The sequence below is a fragment of the Scylla paramamosain genome, chromosome 46, assembly GCF_035594125.1.
Source record: "Scylla paramamosain isolate STU-SP2022 chromosome 46, ASM3559412v1, whole genome shotgun sequence".
Classification (NCBI taxonomy): Eukaryota; Metazoa; Arthropoda; class Malacostraca; order Decapoda; family Portunidae; genus Scylla; species Scylla paramamosain.
Window position 1 is genome coordinate 9,098,358 of NC_087196.1, and position 17,500 is coordinate 9,115,857.

General features: G+C 37.6%; 2 protein-coding genes across 2 annotated transcripts in view; one reads left to right on the top strand and one right to left on the bottom strand.

The window, feature by feature from the left end:
• LOC135094652 (tetraspanin-1-like) overlaps positions 1-11,053 on the top strand; it is a 23,781-nt gene extending 12,728 nt beyond the window's left edge. The window contains exons 2-5 of the mRNA XM_063994931.1: positions 33-227; positions 916-1,089; positions 1,642-1,839; positions 2,457-11,053. Coding sequence (XP_063851001.1) covers positions 33-227; positions 916-1,089; positions 1,642-1,839; positions 2,457-2,609 — 720 coding nt within the window. The 3' untranslated portion in view covers positions 2,610-11,053. The remainder of the gene's footprint in view (positions 1-32; positions 228-915; positions 1,090-1,641; positions 1,840-2,456) is intronic.
• Positions 11,054-11,357: 304 nt separating this feature from the next.
• Positions 11,358-16,674, bottom strand: LOC135094649 (transmembrane protein 59-like). The gene is made up of 6 exons (XM_063994922.1): positions 16,512-16,674; positions 15,496-15,631; positions 14,734-14,831; positions 13,894-14,149; positions 13,375-13,550; positions 11,358-12,703 (listed from the first exon to the last, which is right to left on the bottom strand). Exons 1-6 carry the CDS (start codon positions 16,656-16,658, stop codon positions 12,554-12,556), a joined length of 963 nt encoding a protein of 320 aa, XP_063850992.1. The 5' UTR covers positions 16,659-16,674; the 3' UTR covers positions 11,358-12,553.
• Positions 16,675-17,500: the final 826 nt, after the last annotated feature.

The following is a 17,500-nucleotide window of genomic DNA, read 5'->3' on the forward strand; positions in this document are numbered from 1 at the left end:
ACCCCATAGCCTAACCTCCCCTCTGTCCGCAGGTGATGGGAGGCGCGTGGCTGGGTCTTGTTCTCTGGGTGTACTTCAGTGTAACAGACATCGCCGTGCTGACTAGCGACGTACAAGGTTACAAGTCGGTCCTGTACTTCCTAATGGTAGTCGGGGCCATAGTGTTCATCCTGGGCTTCCTCGGCTGCTGCGGGGCCTGCCAGGAGTCACAGTGCATGCTGGGAACGGTATGTCTTTGCTGTGGCGGTGTGTGGGAAGGTGTGGTGGGTGATGAGAGAATAGGTTATTGTGCAGTGAGGTTAGCAAGATCAGAAGAGCAGTTGGTGTGGAAATACTGGTACATGATAGCAAGAGATGCAGCACTGTGGCAATGACAGAGAGAGAGAGAGAGAGAGAGAGAGAGAGAAGCTGAAGACTGTCAGTTAGAGGAGAGAGAGAGAGAGGCTGAAGACAGTTAGAGGAGACAGAGAGGCTGAAGACACAGAGGAGAGAGAGAGGCTGAAGACAGTCAGTTAGAGGAGAGAGAAGCTGAAAACAGTCACTTAGAGAGAGAGAGAGAGAGAGAGAGAGAGAGGCTGAAGACAGTTAGAGGAGAGAGAAAGAGGCTGAAGACAGTCACTTAGAGGATAGAGAGAGGCTGAAGACAAACAGTTAGAGGAGAGAGAGAGGCTGAAGACAAACAGTTAGAGGAGAGAGAGAGAGGCTGAAGACAAACAGATAGAGGAGAGGCATTAATAAGGTGAAAAACTTTTGATTCTGACCAACCACAACAAAAACGAACATGTTAATCTTCCTAAGCTTACAACAAACGCACACATCAACCTCCTTTTAGCACACACACACACACACACACACACACACTCACTCTTCTCTTCCTCCACACACCTGACCTGACCTCATCTCCTTTACCCACAGTTCTTTGCGCTTGTTCTGGTCCTGTTCACCGGCCAGATCGCTATTGGGGTCTGGGCACACGCTAACAAAGACAAATTCACAAAAGTCTTCACTGATGCTGTGACGTCCACCATCAAGACAGACTATGGCACTGTGGAAATTAAGACCAACGCTTTCAACACCATCCAGGAAAATGTGGGTGTTGTTTTGCGGTGTTTTGGAGTGTTTTTTGGGGTATTTTAAGTGTTTTTTTTTGGGTATTTTAAGTGTTTTTTTGGGTGTTGGTGGGTGTGTTGCAGTGTTTATGGGGTGTTGCAGTGTTTTTTGGTAGTTCTAAGGTGGTGTTGTGGGTTTTTTAAGGGTTTTTTGGTTGTTTTTTTAGTGGCTTTTGGTGTTTTGGGTGTTTTTAGGAAGGGTGTGGTTTTATTTATTTATTTATTTATTTATTTATTTATTTATTTATTTATTTATTTATTTATTTTGGCTATTTGAGTTTTTTTTTCCCCCTTTTTTTTTTTGTTTCTTTTATCCTTCATTTGTTTTGGATAGTTTTTGGATGTTATTTTTATTATTTACATGACTTTCTTTAATTTCTGCTTGCTTTTTGTAACATTCACGGCTATCTTTCACTGTTTCTAGGCATCTTCAAATATTTTCAACTGTTTTTCCCCACACAGCCATGACTAGAATCAGGCAAACCTCACTACACACACAGCCTAACCTAACCTAACACCCTGCACCCCACAGCTGAAGTGCTGCGGCTCCCTGGGCCCCGACGACTGGGCCGGGAGCAACTTCAACAATGCAGAAGAGGGTCATAAGGAAATAGGGGTTGCAGCCTCGCGTGGGTACTACAAGGTCCCTTACTCCTGCTGTGTGGTTCCAGGCTGCGACAACAAGCTGAATATGAATGGAACACCCAACCCTGACATCATCTATGTAGAGGTGAGCCAGGGGAAGGAGAGAGAGAGAGAGAGAGAGAGAGAGGGGGACAGATATAGCAGGAGAGGAAGAGGGAGGTACAGACATAGAGGTAAACACACACAAAGACACAAAGATATGGAATTTTTAGTGTTTTCTTTAGTTAGGGGAGAGTGGGGAGCGAGAGGACAGATATAGCAGGTGAGGAAGAGGCCATGAGAGAGAGAGAGAGAGAGAGAGAGAGAGAGAGAGAGAGAGAGAGAGAGAGAGGTACTTAAAGACACAATGGAATTTTGGTGTTTTCTTTACTTGGTGAGAGAGAGAGAGATAGCAGGGGGGGAGGCAGCAGCAGGGGCAGGGAGAGAGGGAGGGGGAGGGACAGATACAGACAGGCACAGAGATACGGAATTCTTTTGTTATCTTTGTTGAAGTGATAGTGCAGAGGAAGACACACAGATAGACAGACAGACAGACAGACAGACAGAGAGAGAGAGAGAGAGAGAGAGAGAGAGAGCCTTATTTATGTCTATACTGAGGTGAGAGAGAGACAGACACACACACAGACACAAATATACAAAATTCTGTGATCTTTACCCACTAAACTAACATAAACATCACTAAACCCAACTTTCCACCCACAGGGATGTTCGGAGAAGATCCTGAACGTGGTACAGCCTTATAGCAACGAGATTCTGTACTGTCTGTTGGCCATTCTTCTCATCCAAGTCCTAGCCATGATCCTGTCAATGGTCCTGTGTTGCACTGTTCGGCGCATCGACCACGTCAAAGCCTAGGGAAAAAACACCTCTCCAATTTATGACCTAGGGATGGAGAGTGAGGAGGAGGATCTGAATGCTTAAACCTCCCCTCTTGTCTTGCCCTGGACTCTCCAACGTGACCCTGGGTGGAGCTATACAGTGGGTAATGTTAGGCTTTGATGGGCTCTGCGTTCTGTGCTTCTGTTCTCTTGCCTGTGGGTCTGTTTGTGGTGGTCTGGTTGTTTTTGGGGATTCTAAAGTGTTTTTTTGGGGTTCTTGCAGTGGTTTTGTTATTTTGAGGGGTTCTGCAGGGAGGTATTTGGGTTTTCGGTTTCTAAGGGGGTTTTGTAAGTTATTTTTTGTGGCTTCAGTCGGAGTTTGGTGAGAGTTCCGCTGTTTTAACGGGTTCTTGTGGAAGCCGTTTGAGTTTTCACGGTGTTTTTGTGGCTCCAAGTTTTCAAGGGTTTCCATGACTCCAGCGATAGAGTTCAAGGTTCTTCATGATTCCAGCGACAGTTTCCAGGGGTTTTCATGATTCCAGTGATAGTATAACACCCTTTACACCACCAGCATACAAAAAACTTCCTTGAGAACCCCCAAAAATGCCGCAGAAGCCGTAACAGAAGTGCAGACAAGAGAACAAAGAGAACTCACCGAGATGCAACGGATGGCTAAATAAACCATCCGGAAATTGTGTTTATCTGTCTCTCGGATGGCTGGGGAGGTCTGTGGGGGTCTGCGGCCATACCTGAATCACAAAAACAACCATAGATGCTGCTCGCTGTGTCTCCGCAGCTCCCCGACGCAGCAGACCTCCCCCGCCATGCTGCGCGAATCAATACCTTCTCTATTTATTTAACCAAGTCATCCCTGAAATGTAGCATAGAGAAATGGTGTGTGTGTACGTTTGCAGTCTCTACCTGTCGTGTTTTCATATGCGTGTGTTTGTCGTCTTAGCCTCTTAGAGCGAGAGATGGAGCGAGAGTGTGCCAGTGAGGGAAGAGACTCTAGAAAGGACAGATTTTTAGAAGTAGGTGAGATGTAAAGAGTATTTTTATATCACCATACCATTGCAGGATTCACGGCGCCTCGCTGTTCCTCGGACCACTGAAAGGAACCTTGAGAATTGTGTTTTTCATGGTGGGAGATGAAATCTGGCCTTGAGAAATGGAGGATTGGTTTAATGTAAGGATTGCTGTCTGGAAATTTGACAACCATTCTTTTTTTATGGGGAAAATGAGAAGTGAGGAGTATTTGGTGTCTTGGCAGTGAAGTAAACCAGAGAATGTTGTTTTTCATGTTTGTTTTATTAAGGCAATGTGAGAGAAATGCAAGTCTAATGTTTAGGTGGGAAGATTTTTGATGTTTATGCAATTAAGGTGGAGTAGTGATGAAAGAAAGGAAAGTCTGTGTCAGGAAAATAGACTAGACAATTTATTTATTATCTTTTATAACTTTTACATACATGATTGTCTCCCGTGTGAATTTGATGCAGAAAAGGTGAAAAAAAAAAAATGAACAAAAAATAATGACAGAGAAAATGAAAACTTTTGATAGATTTTGTATTATCTATATTGAAATGCACAAAAGAAAGCAGAGGATTGAAGACATTTAATGCTCACTCATTGTATCGTCTACTTTGAAACGCGCACACGAAGAAACTAGAGTTGTGAAAGAAAATATTTGATGGTTCTTTTCTATCATGTATTTTGAAACGCACAAAGAAAGCAAAGAGTATTTATTAAAAGTATTTTGATGGTTCTTTTGTATATCGTCTATTTTGAAACTGTGGCAGGAAAACAGTATGTAGAGTAATGTAAAGAAATATTTGATGCTTTTTGTACCTCTATTTTGAAATGCACAAAGGAGAAAAAGAGAAACGTATTAAGATTATTTGATGGTTCTTTTCTGCATCGTCTCTTTTGAAACTCGCAGGAAAACCGTATGTACAGTAATGAAAAGAAATATTTCATGCTTTTTTTTGTATTATATTTTGAAATGCACAAAGGAGAAAAAAAGAAGCGTATTAAGATTATTTGATGGTTCTTTTCTGCATCGTCTCTTGAAAATGTCGCAGGAAAACCGTATGTACAGTAATGAAAAGAAATATTTGATGCTTTTTTTGTATTATATTTTGAAATGCACAACAACTAAAAAATGCAGAGGTATGACAGAAAATATTTGATGCTTCTTGTCTGTCATCCATTTTGAAACTTGCGTAAAAGTTTATAGTAATGATATTCATACTTGTATCATCTATTTTGACTTTGCACAACATTATATAAAGAAGAAAGACAATTGAAAATATTTTGATACTTCATGAATATTTTTGCAACTTGCACAAAACAGAACGAAAAGCACAAAATCTAAAAAAAAAAAGCCAATTATGAAAAAAAAATATATATATATATGTACCTGACTAAAGAAAAAAACCTTGGTAAAATAGAAAACGAGAAAACTTTTCCGAAACAAAAAAAAAAAAAACGCAATTTTTCCAAACGATCAAAACACACCTGCATTTAACGAACAAATCTTGAAAAACCGGGGAACAGGAAGAGGAGAGAATTAATTATATTTTGATTATAAATGAAAAAAAAAATGGGAAGATCTGAGAGTTTGTGTGTATGTGCGTATGTATGTACGTGTGTATGCATGTGCGCGTGTGTGTGTATGTGCGTCGCTACTTTCTATGTACGTATTAAGTAAACAAAAGCTCTTCAATGTAAATACTGCATTATTGCGTCTTGTATCAGAGATCATTGAGCATTTAAGGTTTTTTTTTTCCCCCTTTACACACCTACACACCTGCTACAGTGCCCCATACACTCGTACACACCCACAAATCCTCCTATACAAACCTACACATGTGCAAATCTTCCTATACACCCAAATATACCCACAGACTTCCAATACACACCTATACACCCACTACAACTTCTCTCTACACCTTCCGACACCTTAATATACCTGAATACACACCTTAACATTTTCCTATCCCATTACAAACCTTCCCAAACCTCTCCAAACCTGTACAGAATGCCATACACACCTGCACAAACTTCCAATGCACTACTACATGTTTCTATGCCATTACAAACCTGCGGAACTCCCCACACCTTTCCTGTACACCCGTTCTCTCCTCGTTTCCACACCTATGTTACCTGTGCATCTTTTTACTTGTCCGAGTTAATTACAGTGCCAATTTTGTTTGTTTTTTATGCTATTTGATGGTTAATTTATTTGTATTTGTGTCATTTATACTTGGAAAATATGTCACGCTAGGGAGGAATTTTAATTATTGTTTTGTTTCGATGTCAGTGTCTCGGAAATTTGAATTATTGTTGTTTTATTTCTGTGTCAGTGTCTTGGAAAATATGTCACAGTAAGGAGGAATTTGAATTGCTATTGCTTTTATCTGTATGACCTATGATGTTTTTCCCTTAGCATGGAAAATATGTTATGTGAAGGAAAAATTACTTACATTATTACCTTATGTATGTGTTCTGTGGTATTTCTCCCATGACTCCTGGAAAATATGTCACTATGGAGGTGTGAGACTTATTGTTATTTTTATTTGTATGTTCCATGTCGCACAACAATTAATTTTTTCTACTTTTATGTCCCAAGCCGTTTATTCTGAGTCTCCCGGAAAATATGTCACGGAGGGAAAGAATTACTAGTTATAAGTAGGTCTGGTGTCTTTTATCTCAGCTCTTGGAAAATAATTCATGTTTTTACTTCTTTCATGAACCATTTATTCCGTCTCCTGGAAAATATGTCACGTGGGAAGAACTAGTATTTTTTATTTTTTTATTTTTTTTTTTTTTATGGATGATACAACATGCTATATCTGACATACGTACATACATGAATGCTAAAAAAAGTTACTCAATATTTCTCTCCTAGGACTTAAGTGGTATTTTAGAGTACTATTTCTGTATTTTTCCTCATTATATACTGTAAAGTTAGCGAAGAAATTATTGTATATTTAAGACCATTTTAAGAAATATGTGTGTGTGTGTGTGTGTGTATGTGTGTGTACGTGTGTGTGTTGGAAGCTGGGACAATACTTAGATTTATATACATACATACAATATACATATATATACTAGCCTATACATTCATAAAGCTCTCTTCTTTTCTTAAATGTTAATACTATTTTTTCTTTTTATTTCAGTAATTATTATTATTATTTTTTATTGTTATTATTTTTTATTATATTTTTTTAGTTTCTTTTTCTTTCTCACATAATTTCAGTACAGATTTTTTCATTTATCGTTTCAACTTTTTATTTATTTATTTATTTTTTTATTTATTTATTTTTTTTTTTTTCGCCATTTGAAAAGCTAAGTGTTTTAAGTGTCAAATAGAGAAGCCTTACCTTAATCTTACTTTTATTCGTCAAAAAGTAGAGGTAGTATCTTTCATTTCCCCGACAGAGAGAGTGAGAGAGAAAGAAAAATTAAAGAAAAGTTACAATTTGCTGTTATCATATTATTAAGAAAGTGTAGAGAGAGTGAAAAGAATTAAATCCTCTTTTTTTTTTTCTTTCTTATTCTTGGCACAAATTCTTTACCTCCTCCTCTTTGTCTCATTTGTACAAAGGACTTTTTGGAACCTTGGAACACCATTTAGCAGAAGATTCAAACACTCTGTGTGTTTTAAAGTCTTTATAGAGACTTATAGATACCCTTCTTAGTTTGGAACCTTTTATAAAGACTGGAATAGCCTTTTATCAGTTTCCAGACTCTTAGACAGTCAAAAAACGCAATTCTTAGTCCCGGAATCGCTTTGAAAGACTAAAATACGTCTGTATTACTTGGCGAACCCTTTTTAGCGACAAAACACCTTTATTAGTTTTGAATCTCTCCCTACAGCCTTCAGCTTAGGCTTTCTAGTTTCCAAACCTTTTTAGACAGTGAAAACCACCTTTAGTCTCAAAACTTGGTGTAAAATCCTCAAAACCCTCGTAAGTACGCAGAAAATGTCCTTTCTTAGTGTACGAACCTCTTCTGAAATGTTCCAACACTCCTTTATCATTCTCATGAGTTTCCGACCCCCTCCCCCCTTGACACCACACACCACACCACACTACCCCCCCCTCCCCTGCGCCGCTAAACCACTGTGTGTCGACGCCATTGATGTATCTACAGAATAAGAATGTTAACAGTTGTACCATATAAAGATTTACACCCATTCTCAAAACAAGTGATAGAAATAGACAACCTGATTTTCTTTTTTTTTTTTCGTTTCATTTATACAAGCTTCTCTCATAGCATTAACATCTACATTATATAAAAAAATCAAACCCGTTCTAAAAAAAAAAAAAAAAAAACAGAAATAGATGCCCTGATTTATTTATTTATTATTTTTTTTTCATCTTATACATGCTATATATAAACAATGGTATTATGACCCATACATACATACATACATACATACATATAGTGTGTTCCAGGATGCACTTTCTCCCTCCCACCCCCCCATGACCCCCCCTCCCATGAATTGTATAAACGAATTAAAACCCTTAATTCAAAATGGAGTTCTCAATAGCACTGGACTCTGCGACACTTGGCATTGTGTGCGTGGTGGTCGTCAGGGTTTGAATTGCGGGGGTTACATTGAGTCTTTTTGTGTTATTGTGTTCTTGTATTGGTTATTGTTTTGGTTATTTAGCTATTTATTTATGTACTCTTTTATTTCTCAATGTACGTCAATTTTCATAAAGTGGACGATGCTTTTTATTTTTATTTATTTATTTATTTATTTATTTATTTGTTTATTAATTTCATAGTGTTGGTCACTTTTGATAAAGTGTATGATGGTGTTTTATTTATTTATTGGTAAGTGTACATCAGTGTTTTACTAAATTTATTTCTATTTACGTATTTTTTTCTACTTGGTATTAATAACTAAATTTTTTTTCAATGTGTGTTTTATTTAATATTTTGCGGTGAATTTATTATTCACTGTGTTACTCATTATTGTATTACTCACATGTACATCAGTTTATATTAAGTGCACAATATTATTCACATGAACCAGTCTTTTTTTTTTTTTTTTTTTTTTTCAACTGATGTACTATTTTCTTTTTCTTTTCTTTTTTTTTTTGTTTATTCTTTATTATTATTTTGCAATTTATTTATTCATTGTGTTACTCATTACTGTTACTCAAATGTACATCAATTTCTACTTAGTGTACGATATTTTTACGTGGATGAACCAGTTGGCTCTCTCCTACATGCCTCTACCTTAGTACTCTGCAATGTGTTGTAGGAAATAAGGACGTAATTTTTAAATATACGTTTATGGAAATGTGAAGTTGGTGTTTTTTTTTTTTTTGCGCATTTTTTTTTCAAGTATTTGCCTAAGTTTGTGATGAAAACTACTTAAACATTTTTTCACTTATTTATTTTTTCTATGGAAATAATGTAAAGGATGATAATTTTTCTACTGAAATTGGAATAGTGGTTAATTTTTCATTAATTTTTCATTCATTAATTGACTTTCAAGGTAACTTCAATACAAGTTCTGTTTATAATTATTTCTTCAATTTATCTGTTTTTCTTACTTTATTTTTTATTTATCTTTTCAATTCTTCTTTATTTTCCATTTATTAATTTCATTTTATCACATTTTTTTTTTCATTTTCTAATACTTTATTACATTTTTTTTCATTTTTTAATACTTTTATCTTCAATTTTTATTGACATTTAACCATTATTACCATTTTTACTTTATTTATTTCTTGGCATCACAGACAAAGGAACCAACAAACCCCCCCCAAAAAAAATAAATAAATAAATAGAAAAAAAAAAACTCTTGGCACCACTTGTTACCGAATGCTGTGTGTCATACCACAAGGGGGGCAGTGCTGACCCCTTCCACAGCACCCCCGCAACACCTTAAGCTGTGTGTTGCCCCTGTCCTCTCTATCAAAACACTGGTCCTTTAAAACACCAATCATCTTCCAAACACTGACCCTTAAATCACTAAAAATTTAGATGCTATTCTGAAATGTACTGGTCTTTTGTCTGTCTGTCTTTTCAATGGCTCTGCTGGAGGTCATTGGGGTTTCCAGGGGTGTTTTTTTAAGATTTTAGGAATGATTTAGGGATTCAGGGGTTTTATATAGAATTATAGATGAATATTTAGGTTTTCAAGGCTGTTTGAAAGTTTAACAGGTTGTAGTGGAAGTTATTGGGGTTTTCAAGGTTCCATGGATAGTTTAACAGGTTGTAGTGGAAGTTATTGGGGTTTTCAAGGTTCCATGTATAGTTTAACAGGGTGTAGTGGAAGTTATTGGGGTTTTCAAGATTCCAGGGATAATTTAATAGGTTGTAGTGGAAGTTATTGGGGTTTTCAAGGTTCCATGGATAGTTTAACAGGCCGTAGTGGAAGTTATTAGGGTTTTCAAGATTCCAGGGATAATTTAATAGGTTGTAGTGGAAGTTATTAGGGTTTTCAAGATTCCATGGATAGTTTAATGGGTTGTAGTGGAAGTTATTGGGGTTTTCAAGGTTCCATGGATAGTTTAACAGGTTGTAGTGGAAGTTATTAGGGTTTTCAAGATTCCAGGGATAATTTAATAGGTTGTAGTGGAAGTTATTGGGGTTTTCAAAGTTCCATGGATAGTTTAACGGGTTGTAGTGGAAGTTATTGGGGTTTTCAAGGTTCCAAGGATAATTTAACAGACTATAGTGAAGTTACAGAGTTTTCAAGGATATTTCCAAGATTCCAGGGATAGTTTAACAAATAAACTATATCAGTTATTAATAAAACACCCTTGAAAACTAGACTAATCACCTCTGTGACCTTTGAAAAAAAAACAGAACCAAGCATTTTATTGTACATCTTTTGAAAATTAATCCTGAAACTTAAATATATCAACTGGAAAATTAAGAATAAAGGAGGAGGAGGAGGAGGAAGAGAATGATAAGAAGAAAAAAGGAGGAGATAGAGAAGAGAATGACAAAAAGGAGGAGAAGGAAGAAAATGTTCAGGAGTAAGAGAAAGAAAGAGGAGGTGGAAGAGGATGAGGAGAAGAAGGAAGAAGGAGGAGGAAGAGAATGACATAAAGAAGAAAGAATAGGAAGGAAGAGAATGACAAAAAAGTAGAAGAAAGGAGGAAGAAGATAATGACAAGAAGGAAGAAGGAGGAAAAGGAAGATAATGGCATGGAGAAAAAGTAGAAAAAACGAAAAAAAAAATTTTTGAAAAAAAAAACATATTTAAACTAATGAGACAAAACAACACAAAATTTGGAAAGGTGTTTTAATTTCACGGTCTCAGGTTTTATTCTTCCCTCAAGTGTCAGGAGGGGTCAGAACTCCCCCTAGTGCCCCCCCCAGACCCTCAACCATGCTTAACCCCGCCTCTCTCCCTCTCTCTCCCTCTCACCCCGTTTTTTGTGATGTTTTAATTATCTCGTGAATACCGACTCTGTTTGTAATTATGCTAGAATAAAGACTAAGTAAGCATGTTTTGTTTTTTTTGTGTTTTATTGTGTTTGTGAATGAGCGAGCGAGGGGGTACATCTTTGAAAAATATTTTAATGTTATTTTGTTTGTTTTTTCAGGTTATTTCACTTATTTTCTTTGTTTCTGTTATTGTTAGTTGTTATATTTGTTTGTAGTTGAATGAGGGAGTGCATCTTTAAAATATATTAGTTATTTTTCTTGTTTTTTTTTTCTGGTTTTCATCTCTTTCTCTCTCTCTCTCTCTCTCTGTCTCTCTCAGCATCATTAAACTACAGTGGAATGATATAAAGAAAACATCCATAAATAAACTGAATAAATATATTTCCACTAGTAGTCATATTCTCAACATCAAATACAATAATACTTGGAAATAATAATGATAGAAATATGTGGTAGCAAACTTGCAATACATTCAAAACAGATATTGGTTTTTCCTGTTTTGATCTTAACACTCATAGAAGAAAGTTTTACCAGATCAAATGTTTAGGGATAGATATATATATAAGTAAACATTTTAATTATCACAGGGTTACTGAATAATAATGATAATAATAATAATAATAGTAATAATAATAAAAAATATATATGTATGTGTGAAAATTTTAGTTATCACAGGAATACAGTGATAATAATAATGATGAAAATGATGATAGTGATAATAATGGTTATATTCTCAAAGCATTCTGAAAAGTAGATAAAAATAAAACATGTTGATTGTAATGAAATAAACAAAGAGAGAAGAAAAGTAATAATGAATAGTGATAATTTTCACTATCACAAAATAATAAATAAATAAATAAAGATTAACAATAAAATAATAATGAAAATAATAACCTTTTTATCACTGACAAAATAAATAATAATAATACAAGATTTTTTTCACAACTTTTCAACATTTTTTACGATATTTTGTAATTTTTTTTTCATTTTATATTTTTTTTAGGCTTTAAGAAAATGAAAAAAGAAAAAAAAAGAAAGAATAATTTTATCCAGACAATACTGTGTTGAAAATCAGAGAGACAGCAAAGTACATGACACTTCTGCACCACCCTGTAGATGTGAACAAGCCTTATGACACACTCTGTATTAGGCAAAAGTATGAGATAGTAAAATAGAAAGACCACCACCATCACCACCACTACTGCGACCACCACCACCATTATCACTACTACTAGAACTATCATCTCTTTCCTTTCCTCTTCTCATCATCTCTTCTTTCCTCTCCTCCTCCTCTTATTCTTTCATTACCTCTCCTCCTCTTCCTGTTCTTCCATCTCTTTCTCTTTGCTAAACATTACTTCCTCTTCTTATTTATCTTCTTACTTCTCTTCCTGTTCTTCCACCACCTCCTCCTCCTCCTCCTCCTCTTCTAGTTTCTTATCTTCTACTCTTCATCTACCACATCCTCTTATTATTATTCTTCCACTTCCTCCTCTTCTTGTTCCTTCACCTACACTTCTCCCTCTTCCTCCTCCTCCTCCACCACCATCACCACCCTTGCTAAACGTCACTATCTGGCAGCTTCACCTTGGATGGTAGTGGTGGTGCTTGTAGGTCATCTTCTTCCATCAGGCTGAGTCGGGTCAGGTCCTCGGGTCGCACTAGCTTGATAGGCAGGGGGAGGGGGTCGGCCTGCACGCTGAGGGCATCCTACGGGGGGGTGATGGGGGGTAGATTAATAGGGTTCTGGGGTGATTCGAGTTTTATCTATTTATTTATTTATTTTATTTTATTTTATTTTATTTTTTTTTAGTTTTATCTATTCATTTATTTATTTATGTTTTTTTGGTGTTTTTTTTTAAGGATAATTTTGGGTATTCGTGTTTTTTTGGGTGTTTTTCTTTGGGTTTATTTAAGGTTTGTTTGCTTTTTGGTGTTTTATTTTGGATAATTTTCAGTTTTGTGAGGGATTTTTGGTTTGTTTATCTATTGTTGCTTTTTTTGGGGGGTTAATTATAGAGTGTTCGGCCTATTAACCATTACGATCATGAAAACATGCTGAAAACTCCACTATCTTCCACTACACCCTCACACACACCCTCAAAAACCCAATAACTTCCATTATACCCACTGAAACCATCCCAAACACACCCAAACCCTCCAAAATACACCCAAACCCTCCCAAACACACTTAAATCTTTCTAAAACACATCCAAACCCTTCCAAACACACCCAAACCCTCCCAAACATAGTTAAACTTTCCCAAACACACCCAAAACTCCCTAAACATACTTAATCCCTCTTAAAAACACTTAAACCTTCCCAAACACACTCAAACTGTACAAAAAACACACGTAACACACCCCAACACACTCACTAACCTTCCGTGTCTTGGCAGGGGCAGTAGAACACACAGCGAAGATTACGTAGATGGTGAACAGAACCAGAACAAGTGCCGAAGCAACCAGCAGAGGTGGTGGCACGCCCAGACGCTGAGACACACAGCTCACCACTGACGGCTCTCCGGACCTGCCTCCCTCCAGCCCCTCTGGTGACACTGGGGGGGAGTTAGGTTAGGTTAGGTTAAGTTAGGTTAGGTTAGGCTGGGTTGGGTTAGATTAAGTTTGGTTTGGGAAAGTTTGGTTAAGTTAGGTTAGGTTGTGTTTGATTAAGTTTGGTTAGGGGAAAGTCAGGTTAGGTTAAGTTAGGTTAGGTTAGGTTCAGGTTAGGAAAGTTAAGTTATATTAGGTTGTTAGGTGAGGTTAGGTTAGGTTTGGAAAAAAACAAATTAAAATAAACAATAAAACACAAAAAAACACAAGAACAACCCTCACACACACACACACACACACACACACACACACACACACACACACACACACACACACACACACACTCACCAATCCTAGAATGCGGCGGGGGGGACAATTTCACCCCCTCAGTCCTGTCCGTGTCCTCCTCCCCCAGCACCTCCACCAGGATCTCCGGGGGGCTCTCCACTGCTACGATAGAGTTGTCCTCCGCGGCGAAGTACGTAACGAGGGAGGACCGAACGATGTGTACGGCGCCCACCAGGGATGAGTAAACAGCTCGGACTTGTACTAAGGGGCTCAGGAGATGGATGGACTGGCTGTCTTCCCCTTCTTCTTCTTGCTCCTGTTGTGTGCATGACGGCAAGGTGAGTGCGTGTGTGTATGTTCGTATTTTTCGTGTTTTTTTGATAAATCGGTGTTTTTTGTGGATTCTGAAGGTGTTTTGGGTGATTTTATATATATATCTTTTCCTGTTTATTGTGTTTTTTTGTTTTTTTAAATAGTTTTGTGTTTTGTGTCGGTTTTTTCAAATTTATTACGTTTTATGCCTTTCTGGGGAGTTTTGACTAGTTTGGGGTGTGCCATGTGGGGTTTTCAATTTGTCTCGGGTGTTTTGGGGCGTTTCATGAATTTTTTGGGGTGTTTTATGTGTTAAAATGGGTGTTTTATAAGTTCTGGGGTGTTTTACGTGAGGTTTTCAATTTGTCTCGGTGTTTTTGGGGCATTTCATGATTTTTTTTTGGTGTTTTATATGTTAATATGGGTGTTTTATGAATTTTTTTTATTTTTGAAAGTTTTTGGATGTTTTATAATTTTTTTTTTGGATTGTTGGGTGTTTTTGTGTTTTTCTGTGAGTTTTCAATAATTTGGTAGTTCATGACACTGCTACAACACCTCCAAACACCAGGAAAACACCCCCAAATTCACCTCTTTCTTTGCCTCCTGTCTGCTTGCCTCCTGCGCCTCACAGCCAAACTTGCAGGCCACAGTGTTGCCAGACGTCTCATTGTAAGCGTCAATACAAGCTGTGCGGGGGAAGACAAACAAGATTACAAGTTATTTTTGGTGTTTTTGTTCTTCTTTTGACGTTTGTTTGTCTGAAGAGCATAGGGCAAGCTGCAACAAGCCATCAGGATGAGAACTAATGCGGTTAATGTTTGGTTATGTTTAATAGGAAGGAACTGGTTGTTAAATAGGCCAGTGAATGACTAGAAGAGGCTGGAAGAGACTTAGTAATCAGGACATGACAAGAAGTAAAGGATTGAATGACTGATAGGAAAAAAGGCCCATTGAGATGCTGGTGTCTGAATAGAGTTTGAAGCGGTAGTTAAAAATTGAAGGATAAGTGTCTTGAAACCTCCCTCTTGAAGGAGTCATAGGAAGGGGGAACTACAGAAGCAGGCAAGGAGTTCCAGAGTTTACCAGAGAAAGGGATGAATGATTGAGAATACTGGTTAACTCTTGCATTAGAGAGGTGGACAGAATAGTGGCAGTAGAAGATAGAAGGAAATATAGGCATGTTTTATCCAAGTATTTCCTTGTGTAGGCCTGATGGCTTCCTGCACCAACCCTTACAAACAGACACCAACAAACACACACACACCAAACACACACACACACCAACAAACACACACTAAACACACACACACCAACAAACAAACACACAAACACCACCCTATGCCATCTCACCATTAAAACAGGATTCCTTGGGGGTCTTGAGGGGTTCTATAGCATTCTCTTCCCCCAAGTTCCCCCCGCGGGCCACAAACTCTGTGATGGTGTACAAACGACACCCCCGACTGCAGGCCTGGCTCTTATCACCACCCTGGGGAGAGAGAGGTGCCAGTTATTACAGTGCCAGCGAACTAATACTACTAATAGTGCCAGAGTGCCAAAGTAAGAGTGCCAAACAAGCTAATACGACACAGGCACTCTCTAACAAGGTGCCAATGCAAAATGGTGCCAAATATTACAGTGCCACTTAGCTAAGACAACTGACACTGTTCTATTAGTGCCAGAGTGCCAAATTAAGAGTGCCAAACAAGCTAATATGACACAGGCACTCTCTAACAAGGTGCCAAAGCAAAATGGTGCCAAATATTACAGTGCCAATTAACTGACCTGACTGACATTGTTCTATTAGTGCCAGAGTGCCAAATTAAGAGTGCCAAACAAGCTAATACGACACAGGCACTCTCTAACAAGGTGCCAAAGCTAAATGGTGCCAAATATTACAGTGCCAATTAACTGACCTAACTGACATTGTTCTATTAGTGCCAGAGTGCCAAATTAAGAGTGCCAAACAAGCTATTACGACACAGGCACTCTCTAACAAGATGCCAAAGCTAAATGGTGCCAAATATTACAGTGCCAACTAACTGACACTCTTCTAATAGTGCCAAAATAAGAGTGCCAACAAGATGATACGACACAGGCACTCTCTAACAAGGTGCCAACGTAAAATAGTGCCAAATAATAGTGCCACGTAACTGACACCACTAACACTTCTATAAATGCCACAAGAGAGAGAGAGAGAGAGAGAGAGAGAGAGAGAGAGAGAGAGAGAGAGAGAGAGAGAGAGAGAGAGAGAGAGAGAGAGAGAGAGAGAGAGAGAGACTTGTTCATTCACTATCACTTCTAAAACTTTCCCTACATTAATGCTGACCCCCTCTCAAATTTCCCTTAATTTCTCCCTATTTCCTCACGTCAGGGTTGGTGTGGGGCGCGTAGGACTTGAGGCAGGACTCCTCGCATCCCTTAGGGTCCCCGAGGAGGCCCTGGAATCCCCCTGACGCGCAGCAGAGCGAGAAAAGTGAGAGAAGGGCGAGAATTTGCGAACCAGTCGACGCCATCTTGAGAAATGTTTGTGTTCGCTTCGTGTTCTTGCTCTTCTTCCTCCTCTTCTTCTTCCTTCTCCCCTTCTTCTTTTTTCCTTATTCTCCTTCTTTCTTCTTCTTCTTCTTGTTATTATTATTATTTCTCATTTTCTTTTTCTTTTTTATTTTTTTTTTCTTCCTCTTCTTTCTTTTTTCTTTCTTTCTTTCTTTCTTTCTTTCTTCTTCTTCTTCTTCTTCTTCTTCTTCTTCTTCTTCTTCTTCTTCTTCTTCTTCTTCTTCTCCTTCTCCTTCTTCTTTTTCCTTCTCTTTTTCTGTTTATTCTTATTCCTCTTGTTCCTCATTGCGTTCTAAAGTTAAGTTGCAAGGAATCGAACAATTTCTGCCAACTGTTTTAGAGAGAGAGAGAGAGAGAGAGAGAGAGAGAGAGAGAGAGAGATTACAGATACAAAACCTTTCATTCCCATATTTTCTTCCTATTATGAGAGAGAGAGAGAGAGAGAGAGAGAGAGAGAGAGAGAGAGAGAGAGAGAGAGAGAGAGAAACTGTTATTAATGAATATTCAAATGTGAGTCGTGATGATGATATACCATTGATAATACTGAATGTGTTATTAATATGCATTGTATTATTAGAAGTAGTAGCAACAGTAGTGTAAGTATGAGAAAGCCTATCTTCCGAGATGATTAACTACCATATTCATGTGGAGAGACTCATAAAAAAACAGGAAATGCATAAGTTTTCATTATGTACATTTGCTTTAGTCAGCCATGAATCCACCTCGTTCTCAGTCGAAAATAGTATTTGTAGCAGTAGTATTTTTTTATTTTTATTTTTTTTTTATGTAGGAAGGACACTGG